Consider the following 16,893-nt stretch of genomic DNA (forward strand, 5'->3'; position numbering starts at 1 on the left):
AGTAACTAGGCGACAAAATGTGCCCATGCTCTATGTAACTTGGCGGCCAACATGATATGTTTTAATGCTTCTTGTCGACAGAAGGGTGCGTTTATCATTTGGCGTAAGCAGGTGCACGTGAGGTGACGGTGACCGTCTGCTAGACGGGTCAGTGTCAGTGGCTACGTGCATAATCTTCCTCGTGACCATCCCCGGGTAGTTTTGAAAAATTTTGTTTCAACATTAAAATCACGACCAGTCTTGTGTGATTATGTTACATAGACTAGACGATCATCGGACGTTATAATGTTCACAGTATTTCGCATGTTACTAACACTAATCCACTTTTCATGTGACTTATTTGCCGGGTTTTATAATTGCTGTATGATTGTTCATCGCAAGTGTACCGAAATCTGGTACCGTGAGAACCTAAGGACAGAAACTGAAATGCTGATGCGTGTCGCGAACGAAATGAAAAAGCTACCAAGGCATTTAGTGATCATTTTCGGCGCGAAGGAGGACACTGTTTTTGACTGCATACGAATTATTGGATGGTGTATTACCCTTGGTATACCTTACATCAGTTTCTTTGACATCAGTGGTAATTTTCATTTTTGTTTATTGCTTTACAATGTCATTGCTCCTATCATTAATATATTTTCTTACTTTTCTAAATAAGAAGATATATGAATCTATATGAATCTCATCTTTTTATGCCAGTCATTCTATCTAAATTCCAAGAGATAAATATTCTGTTAATTATTTTAGATTTGTCAATGTCATATCTGGTTTCAGAAAAATTTATATGCAAAGAAGATAGAAGCGGAACATGTAATTAAGGTACTCCTTTTTGGTAAAAGAATGTAGAAACAATGGTTCTGTCAACTTAAATTTGGAGTACTTCATGACTTAAATCTTATCTTAAGCTTAACTATTATTTAAATTTTTAGTAGAACTAATGTTTTCAGTTAGTTGATCTTATAAAGTTTTTCACGTAACTAATTGAGCATATCTTTGTATTGTTAATATTTTTCTGCATACATATTTATTTCATAGAGTATTTATTCTAACCTCAAAATCGAAATATATCTTGGCATTAACTTAAATTAAAGTTCCCCTTCTAGGATTAATTTTCTTTATTTTCTTTAATTTCGTGTCAATTCTTTTTGATATGTGGATTTAAAAAAAATCATAAAACGTATATTGTAAAATGCTTTATTCTAATGCTAAATGTAGTAATAATGCAACATTTTTATAAACTTCTATCATGATTTACATATATTCTTAGTTTATTTAAATAATTTTTTGCAAACATATTTCCATACAAAAATTGTTTTTGAAAACATATTACAAAACTTATCATAAGCTGTTGATTATATTATCTACTAACTAAAGTTCCATTATTACTTATCTATTAATAGTTTGCACAAAAGTATATTTAAAAATTGTATAATTTTTTAACAAAAATTCAATAATAAAATAATAATAATGCATTAAATGGATTTGATTTTCTAGAATTTTTAGTACAAATTATACAACAAATATTCAATTGTAACAATGTAAACTTATTTTATAAGTTAAAAATGTAATTATTTGAAAAAATGTAATGCTAAATAATTTTCGCATATTTAGAACTAAATATAAAGTTTACTTAGTCTTATCTAGTCTCAAGGACAAATCGAGTATGCGTGCGATAGTATATTCGAATTCGATTAATCTTGCTATTAAAAAGATACATATTATATGATATATTATTCAACTATTGCTTTGTTACTAAATCAATAAAAAGAATTCATAAAATGTTTTACAATTAGAAAGTTATTAGAAAATGAATTTTATAATTAAATTTTGTTGCTAATTACATCATATTTAAAATTAATGGTATACTTGTAATGATTTTTGTTGTTATAGGTTACTTAGTCCGAAATGAAAATTTATTGAAATACGAACTCGCAAAAAGACGGCCTGATTTACTGGATCGTATCAGTTGGAGTAAACCAAATGCAGGATTCACACAAAATGGAATAACCGGTACGTTTCCTATACAAATAATTTGTTATAATTAATAATATATTGAATAGGATCTAATTCTATAATGCTGGTGAACATGGTAATGTACATATGTATCGTTCTCCCTAATTTATAGACTTCAAATTGAAAACGCGGATATCTTTGTTGTGCGCATCAGATGGAAAAAAAGAAATAGTATCGTTAACAAAAACATTAGCTGAAGCTGTCGTCACAGGGACAATTAAGCCGGAAGAAATAAATATCGATTTACTTAATGAGAAATTAAATTCAAGGGGAATTCCGGACCCTGATATGGGACTAATATATGGTCGCCTTTGTTCCACGTACGGTGTCTTGCCATGGCAAACACGAATAACAGAATTCTAGTAAGTTTATTTCGATCATATATAGTTTTCGTATTCTTCAACATTTTTTACATTCAATTTGTAATAATATGTATTTTTTATTTCAGCACGTTACCTTTACACGTTAGTTTATCTGCAAAGGATTTCGCGTATCTGTTAGAAAAATATAGTAAATGCGAACAACGATTCGGAAAATAACTGGAATTGTTGTTCATTTGCGAAAAGTTTTTGTATCCAAAAACAAGAAGAAACAAACAAATGTGAAACAAAATATAGCTTCTAAGGACATTTTTTACAAAGACTGAATTTAAAATAATTTACAGATACTATTTTATAAGTGGTTGCGTGCTAAATAAACTTATAATGGCTACATGTGTGGCACAAGTGTCGTTTCATGAACCGATTTTAACGTTTACCGATAAGAAGGAATTTAGGTAACTTAACTTGAAGAGTTTCTCATAAATAAGAAAAGAAGATTCCACAAAATGCTGTAGAAGCGAAACATTTTAATTGTACTTTTAATTATGCAAAATAATTGTCCTGCCATAAGTTAATACCATAAAAAATGGAGAGAAACATAAGGAATGTGATATTTTGTTTTTCTCCTCAATTAATTAAAGATTTTGGTTTATTTAGTTTTAATATACTATATCAATAGTGTGTTAATGCTAAATAAAATATAATTTTAAAAAATACAAAGAGGAGTGATAAGTGGACTATTAAAAAAGTGATAACATTTTAAAGAGGAAAGTATATTGATTTAAACTCAAGTACAAATAAATTTAGATAGCTAAGGTAAAATTTTAGTACATCACGTTGATCAATTTTTTAAAGTTTAACTAATATATCACTCTTCTTTTAACTTTATTTATATTTTCTAAACAAGGACCAGGAGCACTCACGCTTTATGAATAAACATATTATGAAATTAAAATCTTGGCAGCTGTTGCATTTTATTTACTAAGACGGTAACATTCCATATATACATATATAATTGTTTATTTCTAAAATGACCATGCACACAAATATTTTGATATTAAAATGATGACAAGATTTTTACTTTTGTCTGTGGTATTTGTCTCGTAAAAAATTGCCTATTGTGGAATCAAATTCCTAAAATATAAATATAATTCGTTTTTGCATAAGCCTTGTATTACTTATTTAACAATCCTTTCTATTCCTTAATGGTTTTAGAAACTTTAATTGAATTATATGTGATTATAATCAGGTCATTTGTATCATTTAGGTACTCTTAAGTGAGCATTATTGTTTGTTTGTTATTATTTGCTTGTAAATTAAGAACATAAAATCAACAACCATGTAAATTCTACATGTATATTCTACTAAATGATCAATTTTTTGTTAGTTTTGATCATTCAACTGTTAATTTTTCTTTCATAGTTACTTCTCTAAATATTACATATTATATCTATGATAAGATCTTCTTTAAAGAACACTAATTATATTAGGTTCAGAAATGGTATTCATCAATCTGTTTCTATATTAAACATATCATTAGAGATTTAGCAACTATCTGACTAACCGATTAACCGACTCTCAATAAGCTGACGTCTTTGCCGATGATTTTCAAACGCCTTTACAAAACGCGTCAAATTTATGATTGTTTATTATTACAAACTCGAAAATAAATTTTTTAACATTGTTATATTTATTGAAGTCTTTGTTCTGATAAAATTAAGATATAATTACCAAAGTTAATAGTTTATTAATAGGTACTTATAGTATATTAATTGGTCTTTACTTAGTTTATTTTATACTAATTTATTACTAATTAAATACTAATTATTATTTTTAATTTTTATATAATAATTATGTTATATACAAATATGTACATATAAGTAAGTATACTATATTACTACATATTAAAAAGTATTAAAATCATATTAAAGACAGTAAAGGAAGAACATTGCACTTCTATTTGTATATCTTATCAAGTTATCAATAATACTAAAAATTTAAGGCCGATCAATCGGCTTTTTTTGCCGACTAATTGTTGACTACAAAAGTGGCCGGATAATCGGCTTAACTAGTCGTTCACTAGTCGGTACATTTCTACCGACTCATTATGTTTTACATTGGAAAGCGAAAAGAAAAATCAAATTAGTCGAATTACGGCCAAACGTAACTTTTTAACTTAACCTAACCTTCTAACTTAAAAAATTAAAATGGCCAATTAAATAGTAAGTATCTAAACTATTTCTTTAATTGATCTGTATCGTTCACCATCGATGTCATCCAAATATAAAATTCTCAGTAGACTGTCTATGATACCTAGACGTACGTAGGCTTAACATCGGATTATATACTTTTAAAGATGTCAGTCCGGCTTTTTGGTCCATACAGCAAGTATGTATATACAATGGTTGTTGGCGAGCAGGGAAACAACCATTTTTCAAGATAAACTGCGCTATATTGTACTTATATACGCTGTACATCTACGTGGGAGAGAAAGGACAGGAGGGAGAGGAAGGAAGTGGAAGAGGACATAAGAAAGAACGACAGGAATAAAAGCCAGCTAACTTTTCTGGAGACGCAATCACGTCTTCAAGAATTGCGTCTGAATACTTTAAAGTTTATCCTCGAGTCAGATTGGGGAATACTTGCGCACTACCGGAAGTTCCGATGTTGTTATACTTATGTCCTTCAAACGTTAAAGCAGAAATCACTAATTCGATAATCCGTAAACTTCGTTCAATGTCAACTGTTATTGATATAATTTGTAAGAATTCGATTTGTTTTCCAAATATGTCATTATTTCTCTTCTACACCTTTTCCCTACTCTATGGAATTTGTGCGCACTCGTTTATTAGGTTCATTTTATCCGGAAGTAGAGAAAGAAGAATCGATCTTGTAGAAGTCACACACATTTTGATGCACACATTTAAGCTAAGGGGTATATTGTATAATATACCCCTCTGTATATAAGAGATTTTAATTAAACAATGTTTTAATTCGAATTTAAAAGATACTTAGTAATCGTTTTAGCAAAATTAAGTATAGGTTAAATTGGAAAGATGACGAATGAATCTTATGATTCAGATTTATTGCACTCGAGATTTACGCAAAGTTAAATGCCCCTTCGTTATGTTTCCCCATTCCCGCGACTAGTGGAAGACGATCCAAAACATTTAAGAAATACATATATCAAACAAGAAGGAAACATTCGCACCTGTGTCGCGATTGTTGTGTCATGATGGAAAACAAGTGACCCAGATTCACCCCTAGAAAACAAGTGCCTCTACCTGTTGCACTTCATCCCCGATGCATGAAAACTTCCATCTACTAAAGAAATATGTATACACCCTTTCGCCTTTTATAATATTTCTTCCTTTGAATTTTTTTATATTTTTCTCGTCTACTTGAAAACTATAATAAAGCGTTTAAGAATATTAGAATTAGTATTAGTATTAGAAAAGAATAAAAGGAAGAAAATGCTTTTTCGTAAAAAGAATAAGAATGAACAAAATTAATAGTTAATATTCCTTGCAATTTTACTAATTTTGACTTTCATAGCTTTTTATCGACAAAAATAATTCTCAGAACCATTTTTGGGTCGAGAAATCGGTAAAAAAAAAAAAGAAATATTTAAAAATAAAAAATCGATCTAAATCAACAGTAAGTAAAATCGAAGCGTGTTTAGGACAAGGAATCCTTCTTTTTAGGTGCTACACTAAAATGTCACGGAAGTGATAGTAATCGGTGGAAAGGGTGGCACGAATGAAAAACAAATACAAAACAAACGATGAAAAATAAATACGTGAATATTCATTTAAATCTTTATGCAAACTTCAAGTAGCTTTTTGTATAACCATTTATTATAGAATCACAAATCTCGAATATGAAATTCTTCTATCCAAACTGAATATGGAATGAAAAAAAAGACAGTTATATAAATTATTACAATATTTCAATAACATAGAAATTCTCGTGGAGTATAAATATTTATTCAAATTTCCGATATTTCTCCAAAGATCCATCCACCAAATAGAGCCAATAAAATTAAATACAACATAAATGGAAAGCAATTCTAGAAGAAAATATTAGACATAAATTATAACTGTTCACCTTTAAATTAAACACAAATATTTACTCAAATATCCAAAAATTAATCTTTACCAAACAGAGTTTGTCCAAAGCAAATGCAATATGGATGAATAATAAACACATAAATCGGTAAAACCAAACAGATTTTAAATTTCAATGAGATATATGTTTGCAGTAAATGTTTTATAATGTTTATCTATATTTTCAGATTTTTTCAAATTTTACAATCAAAATAGTCATGTCTCATTATAGTGCTATTGTAGAACCAGGGGTGTTTACTTTCACGCTAATGATACTGTAAGCGTGGGGCCAGGGACCCCATCGGACTGCAAAAATACTTATCAACAAAATTAATGAACAATTATCAGAATTACACAAAATACGTCTGTTAGTATGCAAAGACTGGGATACAAATTTTAACTTTGCTAAAATAATGTTTATTGAATCCTTAAACGAGACTCGTTTATCATGGCAGTTTTAAAAACACTTTTGGACATTGCGTTATGCGTATTCTAATTAATAGTAATGTATATATAATAGTAATAATCTAAGTGAATGTCATATCGTGACAGATTAACCAAATCTTCAAATATTAATTTCCTATTGGTTTAACAAGCATCAATCTAGCCAGGTTAAACTTTATTAAATTTGATTTACCTGTAGGGGTCCCAAAATGATTATTGGCTTCAGACCTTCAAAGGTTTAAATCTGCTACTGTATACGACTCAGACAAATCATTTCTATTCCACTAAACCTCTCGAATAGGGAACTTTAAACCTTTTGTACTATTATATAGAGCGATAGTCAGAACAGTCGTGCAATCATGGAGAGAAACAGTTACAGATCGATCAGTGCAATCCATCTCAACATTCTTACTTGGCCAAATCAGTCAGATAGAAAATCTCAGACTATTATATTGAAAAATCGTGAAAATAATCGTGCCAGTGTGAAAAGAAGCAGTTACAGATAGATCAATCCGTGTTCCATCTCAAAAGTCTTGGTACAGGGATCATCGGTTCTGCTCGGTGATGATTATTATTTGCCAAGACTCATAAATAATAAAGGAGATAGCCGGTGGTGTAATTGAATCAAAATAATGTAGAGGTATCGTGTTATACGCCTCGGGCAATCATAACTCAGGCTATCTCGTCTGTGTGTCGGCCCATGTCGGCCCGAGGTGACTACGGGGGATGCGCCGAGGGTGCCTCTATATAAAGGGTGTCATCTCTAACCCCGGGCACTCGTTCCATCGCAGCAACAGGCCGCAAACGTCGCGTATCCCTCCTGCGAACGCGATAGTTTCCTTTCTATTTCCCTACCTTTCTTCTTCTTCTTCATTTTGTGCAACAAATTCACCGGAATCCACCCACCAAGAGGAGGAACTTGACACATCCGGAGACCATCGAGAAAGATTTTCGATAGTCATAACAACTACACTTACGACATGGTGAGTGATCCTTCAGTCTTCTTGTGAATTTTTCGTGCACCGAAGGATCTCTCTGTTTGGACTTTTTTCTTGCTATTATACTTTTTCTTGACTTTTCATTTATTTATGTTCCTTCTTTTTGGAATAGGTTTATATTAGGTAAAAAGTGCTTTGTGTATTAGGATCATGGTGAAAATGTTACTGATTTTCATTCTTATGTAATTTGAAGTTTTCTTTTTTTAATAGAATGTATCAATTTTTTCCGCTAAATCTGATATAACTTTGATAGTGTTTCGTGGAGCATTGGACTGTTTTGTGTCAAAGGAAGGTGGAAATGGTACCACAATTAGGGGCATACTTTGACCTTGATTTTTCTAACAATTTTAGATAGTTTTGCGTCAGAAGAAGTCTAATTGTTAGTAAGTGAAGTCTGTTCTCAATTAAAGGTGATGCTATTTAAAATTGCTTGCATTGTCTTGTGAATTGATAATAGTTTTGACAATAAATGAGACGAAAGTTTCACTATTACTATTTACACTCGATCTCCACGAATTTTCATTTTGTTTGTTGCAAATATGTAACAAATTACGAAGCGGTAACCACAGATTAGCAAAGAATAATGACAAAACAATGGAAGCGATATTACAAGCGTTCACGTATCTTCTATTCTGCCCTTGATATAACATTACTTCGTTTTTAATTATTCTACAGCTTGCACTGTTGTCTTTCTGTTTCCATGTAATTCAATCAAAACAGCAGGTAATTCCAGTACTAATCGATTTTCTTCCATTGAATTGACTAATTAGATTAATTTTAAGTATTTTACAAATGATGAATGTTTGTAGTTATGGACAAATAGTTCCATTTTCTTGTAGCCCATAGCAAATGAAACTATAAAAAAGTTTAAAAGTTACATGTAGCTTAACTGTTCTTTTCCAATTTGAAATATTAAATAAATGTAAATATGATGTTTTGAAATGGACTTTATAATTTATATATTTCTATTAATGGAATGGAAAGAACATACGATTACAGTAACTAGTTTCAAATTTCTTTTGAACTTGTTTTGAAAAAGCTTACTTTCTTCCATAGAATTAAAAATTATTTTAATTAATTTATAAAATAACATATAGTTATATTAAAAAAGATGAAGGTAACTTTGAAACGTTTAAAAAGTCTCCGCTCCTGAAACAGGCACTCATACCGCCTAATGTACCATTTGAAATCATTTAAGCTCGACCGTACGCGTACATAATGAAATCCGAATGAAGTCCGAATTACACTAGAACTTTATTTCCATGGACAAATCGCAGATAATGAGGAAGATTAATGAATTCTAGCCGCATAAACAGTTAGTTCCCTGGAAAGTTTAAATAAATAAGACAAGTAAGAGTTCATTGATTATTTGCATAATAATATTATGAATCTTCTTCGATGACTTACGATATCATCTCATTAATTAATGAAGGAAGCAAAATGGAACAATGATAGGAACTTACTAATTTTCGCTACCTACAATTTTTCATCAAAATAATAATAGATTATATTCAGACAAGAGGATTTAACTATTAACCAACATTTCATTCCAATAAATGTGGTTCAAGAAAATGAGAATCTATTGTAATTCATTTCAAACATTTGATAATTCCGCCCACATACTATACGCATGAAATGATAATAATATAATAATTTATTTTCCACGCATTGCATATTTTAGTATTTTCTATTTCTTCTGCTTTGCGTTTTTATTATCTCTACACTATATCCATTTTTTATTTGAACAGAAACATCGAAAGTAGTAGAATTGTTTTTGTACAAATTAGTATTTTGTTACACATTTCCGGTCAAGTAACTCAGCAGTTAACAAATTAACTCTAAATGTTCTCTATGTAGAATCACTTTGATTTTCATTGAATGTATCTATATTTAATACTTACAATTAGTTGCATAAAGCTGATTTGTAAGATTTCATTCCATAAATAATTAATTATATTTTTATCATATTTTATTATGTTTACTAAAGTTTAGTATAGAAAAGAATGTTATGAATAAAATATTGATTTACTTAAGAATGTCATTATTTCTTTTAAAATTTTAACATGCTCCAAACATAGCAAAGGGATTGTAATGTGTTAAAATACATATCTCTCCTCCCCTCAAACCAGATCCATTCATTAACCATGATGCTAGAGTGAACAAATGTATGCTGTTACATTTCTCCTTCTATATATATAATTATGCTTAATCGAATTATAATCAAGTTATTACATGCTCGCTTCACGAACCAAAACCTCTTTAACTTTTCGTTGCGCAGCTCACTGTTACGGAAAAAATTCCATATTATTTCAATTAGACACAATTTTCAAGCCAATTTGTTTATAATAAATAGTGGATCTCTTTACCTTTTTCTGACACAAACGATATCATGAGTTATCGATAATACCATTATACATATATTTTATTATAAAATTCCCTTCATCAAACAAATCACTTAAAGCAAAGAGAAATGAGATATATATATATATATATGTAATTATATATATGTATATCTGATTTTATATATGTAATGAATATATGTATATGATTTTATAAATATATATATATACATATATTTAATATTATATAATATATATAATTCAACTGATAAATATTAAATTAATAAAAGAAATGTATTATAGTACGTGCAGAGAGCATACAGGTTAGAGAGTCGTTCATCGCCATTCGCGGAGTTAAATCGCGTTTCTCCTTCCGTTATTTTCGATAGCTCTGACGAGATATTTCCTTTGCCAGTGACATATATTTAAAATTCCTCATGGTTACACCTATCTTGTTTCGCCACTTTTCTTACGACTTGCTCGTATAAATTGCTATCAAAAGAGCGGTAGGTGTATCGAGGACGATGGATAACATAATTTGCGAAGTCGATCTTCTTCCGCAGCGGACAACGAATACGATATCAGACGGAGAACGAATTTTAATTTCACATTCATCCAACTTCTTCGTTTTATTCTTTACCCTTCTTTGACGGCATTCTGATAGTTTTTGAGCGAATGCTTTTGAAATTTTTAAAGTAACAGTGATCATCATTGCTGGAGTCAAAGTTAAGGAGACTGGAAGAAATTTATGAATAATTCCCTGATTGTGGAACAACCTAACCTCAATCCTCGATGGAGATGAAGTTTGGAATATTTTTTCAGTGGTGTTATTTAACGATGATGTTATTTTAACGTGTTTCGAGAAGCTTTTCATTTCTATCGACTTATATATTTATATGACGGACTGAAAATCATAGTCGCGTAAGCAAGATATTGAAAATTTGCATTCTCACGCACAATCACTTCTACGATGACCAATCTTTTCTTATCTTCAATATTCCCCATCAAATCCAATTTCCCATTGTAATCACAAACGTAATCAGGAGAAAGAAATTTCTTACAATTTCAGTCTTGATAAAAAAATCATTCTTATTCTCCCTTTCTTTTCCTCTGTTCTGTCACGAATCTTACTTTTGAATCACCATTGTAATTTTTCGGGTCTTCCCGAATATTTACATATAATATATAATATGGAATATTTTTTTACTTTGTTGCCTGTGTAGACATTCCACATTCGTCGTTAAAGAAGCCTTGAGACTTTGGGCCAGGCCAAACGAAGAATAATAACATTGATAATGATCTAGTAGAGCATCGATATTATTCTTGGTCTTGGTTTATGTCGGTTATTCCTCTGGTTATTCTTCCTCGTAAATCCGTACGTTTTTAGTAGAAAACGTAGGCGACGTGGTCATTATGAAGGGCGACCGTGTACAGGGTTAATTAAAGTAACGTAAGACGTCGTATTAATCTGGCTCGGTATACCGCGTTATTACTAAACATCCTGTTAAGACATCTAATAACAAGCCGATATTATTTATCACCGGCTTCCAACGTGGTCACCAACGCATCTCAAATAATCTGGAGGAATCTGTAACAGAATCTTTCGACCAATTCTCCTCTATCTCGTAGTAATTGTGCCACGTGATATTTCGTGGACTGAAAATCGTAGCAATGGAAGTTAAGATTTTGAGAATTTAGACTTACTACGTACTAACATTACTGTACAAAAGTATCCAGAAACTTACTTATTTTTGAAAATATGTATTTTAATTATAGAATTATGGATAAATTCCGGAGTACAATGAGATATGTGATCGAAATACTGTGACTCGGTTATATTGGTTTCCAAAATTAAATATAATAAAGCTGGTGTTTGTAATTGTCAAATAACCCTAACCTAACCCCAACTTAAGCCCAAATCTTGTAGAATATATATTTCGTTAGTTGACAAACTTTTTATCATTACCTTCCGTTTCTGTTGAAATATAATTAGCGAAATTATATATTTTATCTGCAAATTCCAGTTTTACATTAAATACGTTTGATATATCCTTTCTACATTCCTATCATCCGCTATTTTAATAATTCTATGGAACGTCGTTTATGCAATTTTTAAGAGCTTTTAAGAGCTTCTTAAGAACTTTTTAAACAATCATTATGCTCAGGAGAGTGTACACGCGAATAAAACGGAAAGAAATACAGGGGAAAAGAGATGTATGAAGTTATACACGAAACACCGTTACGCGGCGATTCTTTGGATCTTCATAACTACTCCTTATTGTGTGTCCTGTTCAATGGGGATTTCAGCGTTCTCGAATGTTATGCAAACGATGTTATCATTTGTCTATCTTGTTACGTAAAATAAATAATCAGTTCTTTCTATAAATATTCCTATGTATTCTCTATGTTACACTTTATTTTATTTTTTTTGTATGACTTTTTTCTCACCTTTGTAAGATCTTTTTCATTGCTATTATTATTAATATACGTATTTATAAATATCTGTGAATTCATAACATTGTATATCATTTTCTGTATTTTACTAGGTACTTTTTGAGAAAGAGTGCTCTCGGAGATAGCTTATAAGTTCAGATTTAAATCTTTTATTGGTGTACTTGAGAGTTCACCAGCAAATTATTAGCACATTTCCATTTCATCGATCTTTCATACATAATTAATGCCCAAAGGATTTTAATATTCTTTCAGAAGAGCTCGTTAACATCGTTGTATGTGTTGTCCTTCATCTGCAACTGGGCTCTAGTTTTCTCCTCCATATTAACCCCCATGAAGGCTGATGGAAGTTTGAGGATTTTCAAGGATGGGCCCAATGACTTCGAATACGTGCTGAAGAGGCATGACGTCGATAGAAGCTCGGAAGATTCTGATTCAAAAGAACGACGAAGCAGCGTGGGGTCCTCTTTCATTAGATACGGTCGCAGCGATCTGGACGGGAATATAGAGAGAGTTTCCAACAGCGATGGCGATGGTAGCTCGAAGGTGAACAGGTATCCTCGTTGGAAGTCACCAGATATCATCATTAGGTTTGGCCGATCGGGCTTCAAGAGCCTAAACGACGACACACATTACAGACACGGAAGAAATAACTTGAATTTTCTCAGGTAAGTGAAAGTGAATTAGATTTTCGAAGATTTTATTTAAATTAAAAGTTTGTCAAGTTTGTCAACAAAAGTTTGTAAAAGTTTATCGAAATAAAGGAAATTACTGCTGATGCTTGTTAATTGTTAATTAGTTAACTTTAAAATGTCTTCTGAAATCAAGTTCTGAAGCTTTTGTTGAAAAAACCAGTTACATTTAATTTCGTTCCTCTGGCCATAATTCATCGGTTGATCCATTGATCTCCACAGTTATGTATCAGTGTGCTTTAATTAGATCTAGAAATAGTACTAGTAGTAGTATCTTCATATGACTACAAAAATTTGGTACAATGAAAATGAAATGAAAACCTATTAAAAAAGTTTTTTTGGAAAATAAGAATGTGTGCTAATACTTTTTGTAGTCACTGTACCTGATAATAATAATGTTCATAACGTTCTTCATAATATTCATTTTCCATACTAGATACGGCCGGAACGTGCAGGTTTATCCTCTAGAAATCGACATGACTGCGATGTGCTCCGATCTACTATCAAATGACGAGATCAACGATCTTCATCTGTACGAGGCGAGGTTGCTTCGTCTGTGCAACATTTTGAACAACAGCGATATAGAACATAGAAACAGTCCGGACTTCTTAGAAGACCGGCTCGGTTCGAAACACAATTAAATATGCTCTTGTAATCGATCCATCGCGCCTATTCATCGGAATTCGTGCCAAGACCCGCCGTCAACAGCTCACTTTCGGGACACTGCACCGCAATCGATCCCGAAATTCCGATGGACAACGTTGTTATCGGCCGATTCATACTCAGTTAAGACTTGACGAAGACCTGTTACACCTTTCTTCGAGCTTTTAGCCTTGCAAATGATTTTATGGAGGTTGATGCTTTCGTCTTGGTCTTTCAGGTAAAATTGCACTTAATAGTATCAGACAACTACTGTCGACTATTAGTCAAAAATGATGTCGCGAGGATCACGAATTGATCTTTCAAAGGTACGAAAATCGTAGGTGAAAAACATGATATAATTCACTTTTTCTAGCTTTAACAGAGGAGCAATTCGTAAATTCAATACATCGTCAACGAATTCTATTCATATTATTTGTTTGTTAGAAAACAATTTGTAGATATTCATTATGTACTTTCCAAAATCTTATATTTTCAAGTCTGTACGATTATTCTCTTCTTTAACTGTTTCATATTAAAACATTTTTCTTCAGACATCAAGTGACACAATGGTCAGAAACAAAAATGGATTTATCATATTTTTCTCATGTGATTGCCAAATCTGAGCCAGATTGAATGGAATCGAAATTTTTCAATTTTTCTCATGGATCGATTTTAGAATTTTTGCTGCGCTATTTGCTTTTCACGGAGATATTTCAGTGAGTTCCTTGAATTTCGTAAAGATTCGAGAAGATTTGTGGATCGTTGTGCGATCATATGTAAATAATGCTGTTTGATATTATTTTTGTTAACGCATTATTACGTTTTTTAATGACTATAGTATGGTCCCTTTTGCATAATTTATTAATTAATAATAGTGAACTGACGAATGACAAGTTGTGACCTATAAATTTTTTCTTTATAAATGTACAATTTTACATTAAATAGATTAATCGAATGATTTATATATTATTTGTTATATATATATATATGTTTTTTTATATAAATTCATTTGTAAAATTCCATTTTCTTTGCTATCAAACTTGGCCCAATTATGTAAGAAAGTCAATTGCTAATCTGTATTAACAAGCTGTAACTTGTAAATTGTAAAATTTTATTAATAATATTATAGTTTAATTGCGCACAAGAGAGTTCAGATAGATGAATTATCAATAATTCTAAGAAAAGAAGAATTGTTTGTATTTATTTGAATCAATAATATTCAATTATCAATGATACGAAACATGATACATGGAAACAGTGATTATTACACCTGTTTTAAGCAACAATTTTATAATTCATTTTTAATGAATAAATTTTAAGAGCCGTTTAAAGAGATAAGCGTAACAATAAATGGAAAATAAACAGTTATATGAATCACTATAGTAGAAACTTGGTGTATCAATTTGCGATAGTCTATAACGATCTACCTCACTAATTACTTTTCACAAATTAATTTCTATTTTATCAGTAGTAAAAAAATACTTTGCTACGATTTCAAAATTTTATGTCGTCGCTAATTAGTCTAATTATTGATTTATGCCTTTGTAGATAATTTTAAAACCGTAAATGATTTCTGTTCATAAAGATTTATTTGTTCGATTAACAAGAAGGCCGACGAATAACGTTGTACCATAACGTTCCTTCTGGGTACTTCAATGTACATCCACCTGCGTATTCAGTGTAAATAAAGAAAATTTCATTGGCTTCGTATACGTGAATCGAGAGTCCACGAGATTAGTCCAAACAGAAAAGAGATGAAATAAAACTTGAACGTTTCTGCGTTGCAACAATCGTCTTCATTGTCTATAACAAAACTAAATCGTCATTCCATTGTTAGATTGTCGAGTACATGAAAAAATTTTGGCTATGTCCTAACAACCTAGCAACAGAGATAATGATTAATTTTAAAATAATATATTAGTTTCTTGCACAGAGTATAGTGCAATAAAGCGAATTTTTTAAATATAGTTAAACTTAATTTTCTAAAATTATTTTAAATTGATCAAAATCATTATTTATAAATTTTCGAAAAACCAATCGAGTTTACTTATTGCTAGCAAATTTTTCCTTTATTTCTTCAACATAAATACATAAAAAAACGCATTATCTATGGGATGACCTAATAATATTTACAAATTAATTTCGTATTTGAGATGAAATGAAAAGTTGCCAAATCGAAATAGAGAATTCTTATCTTGTGAAACTAGATATAATTGTGTCGTGACTGTAATAATTTTCCTTTTTCTTTTTTTATTAGGAGGATATATTTTGTTATCTCTTTTTAAAGTTTTATGGACCTAGTTATTATTTTCTGGAGTATTCCACAATTTGAATAGGAGCTAGTATTATGTTACTGTACATTGTCTGTAACCTAAACGTTATTCTTAAAGTGAATGTAAATTTAATACACGCGTATAATTAAATAATTAAAGGGACAAAAAAAAGTGACTGGAAATGTGATTTACGTTTCTGATTCATTTACCTCTCTCCATAATACGCGTTTCCTCCTTCGTTTAGGATGACCCGAGAAAAATCAAGACTTACCACTACTATTTCCAGTGGAATATTAAAATTTGTACGTATTGCTTCGAATTTACCTCACGTACGGTTAGGCTCGCGATTACCATAGAAAATTTTTATTAACATATGATACGTGTTATACAAATCTTTTTGAAACATTCACACCAACAGTTAATTATATTAATTTTAGATGACTAATACAATCGTAATTCCTTTTAGAAGGACTTCATAAAATTGCACAGAATATTGTTCAGTCTTATTAGAAACGAGGAAAGTATTATTAAGAAAGAAGGAAATATCCTTCCACTTACTTACTTCCACTTACACTTCCTGTCTACTTAGTCCCCTTAGATATTCCTACCACTTAA

The 16,893-nt window shown here is 30.7% G+C and overlaps 2 protein-coding genes across 3 annotated transcripts; both read left to right on the forward strand.

The window, feature by feature from the left end:
- Positions 1 to 98: 98 nt before the first annotated feature.
- Positions 99 to 3,499, forward strand: LOC122577225 (dehydrodolichyl diphosphate synthase complex subunit Nus1). The gene is made up of 4 exons (XM_043748379.1): positions 99 to 580; positions 1,891 to 2,010; positions 2,126 to 2,375; positions 2,462 to 3,499. The coding sequence occupies exons 1-4, from the start codon at positions 286 to 288 to the stop codon at positions 2,550 to 2,552; spliced, it is 756 nt and encodes a 251-aa protein (XP_043604314.1). The 5' UTR covers positions 99 to 285; the 3' UTR covers positions 2,553 to 3,499.
- Positions 3,500 to 7,675: 4,176 nt separating this feature from the next.
- On the forward strand, positions 7,676 to 16,465 carry LOC122577347 (FMRFamide-related peptides-like). Of its 2 annotated transcripts, none has more exons than XM_043748641.1 (3): positions 7,676 to 7,866; positions 12,927 to 13,339; positions 13,800 to 16,465. In XM_043748641.1, exons 1-3 carry the CDS (start codon positions 7,864 to 7,866, stop codon positions 14,002 to 14,004), a joined length of 621 nt encoding a protein of 206 aa, XP_043604576.1. In that variant the 5' UTR covers positions 7,676 to 7,863; the 3' UTR covers positions 14,005 to 16,465. The 2 variants fall into 2 exon arrangements, with proteins under 2 accessions (XP_043604576.1, XP_043604577.1); XM_043748642.1 differs by having other exon boundaries at positions 12,930 to 13,339.
- The last annotated feature ends 428 nt before the right edge of the window (positions 16,466 to 16,893 follow it).

This window comes from Bombus pyrosoma, linkage group LG18, assembly GCF_014825855.1.
Source record: "Bombus pyrosoma isolate SC7728 linkage group LG18, ASM1482585v1, whole genome shotgun sequence".
Lineage (NCBI taxonomy): Eukaryota > Metazoa > Arthropoda > Insecta > Hymenoptera > Apidae > Bombus > Bombus pyrosoma.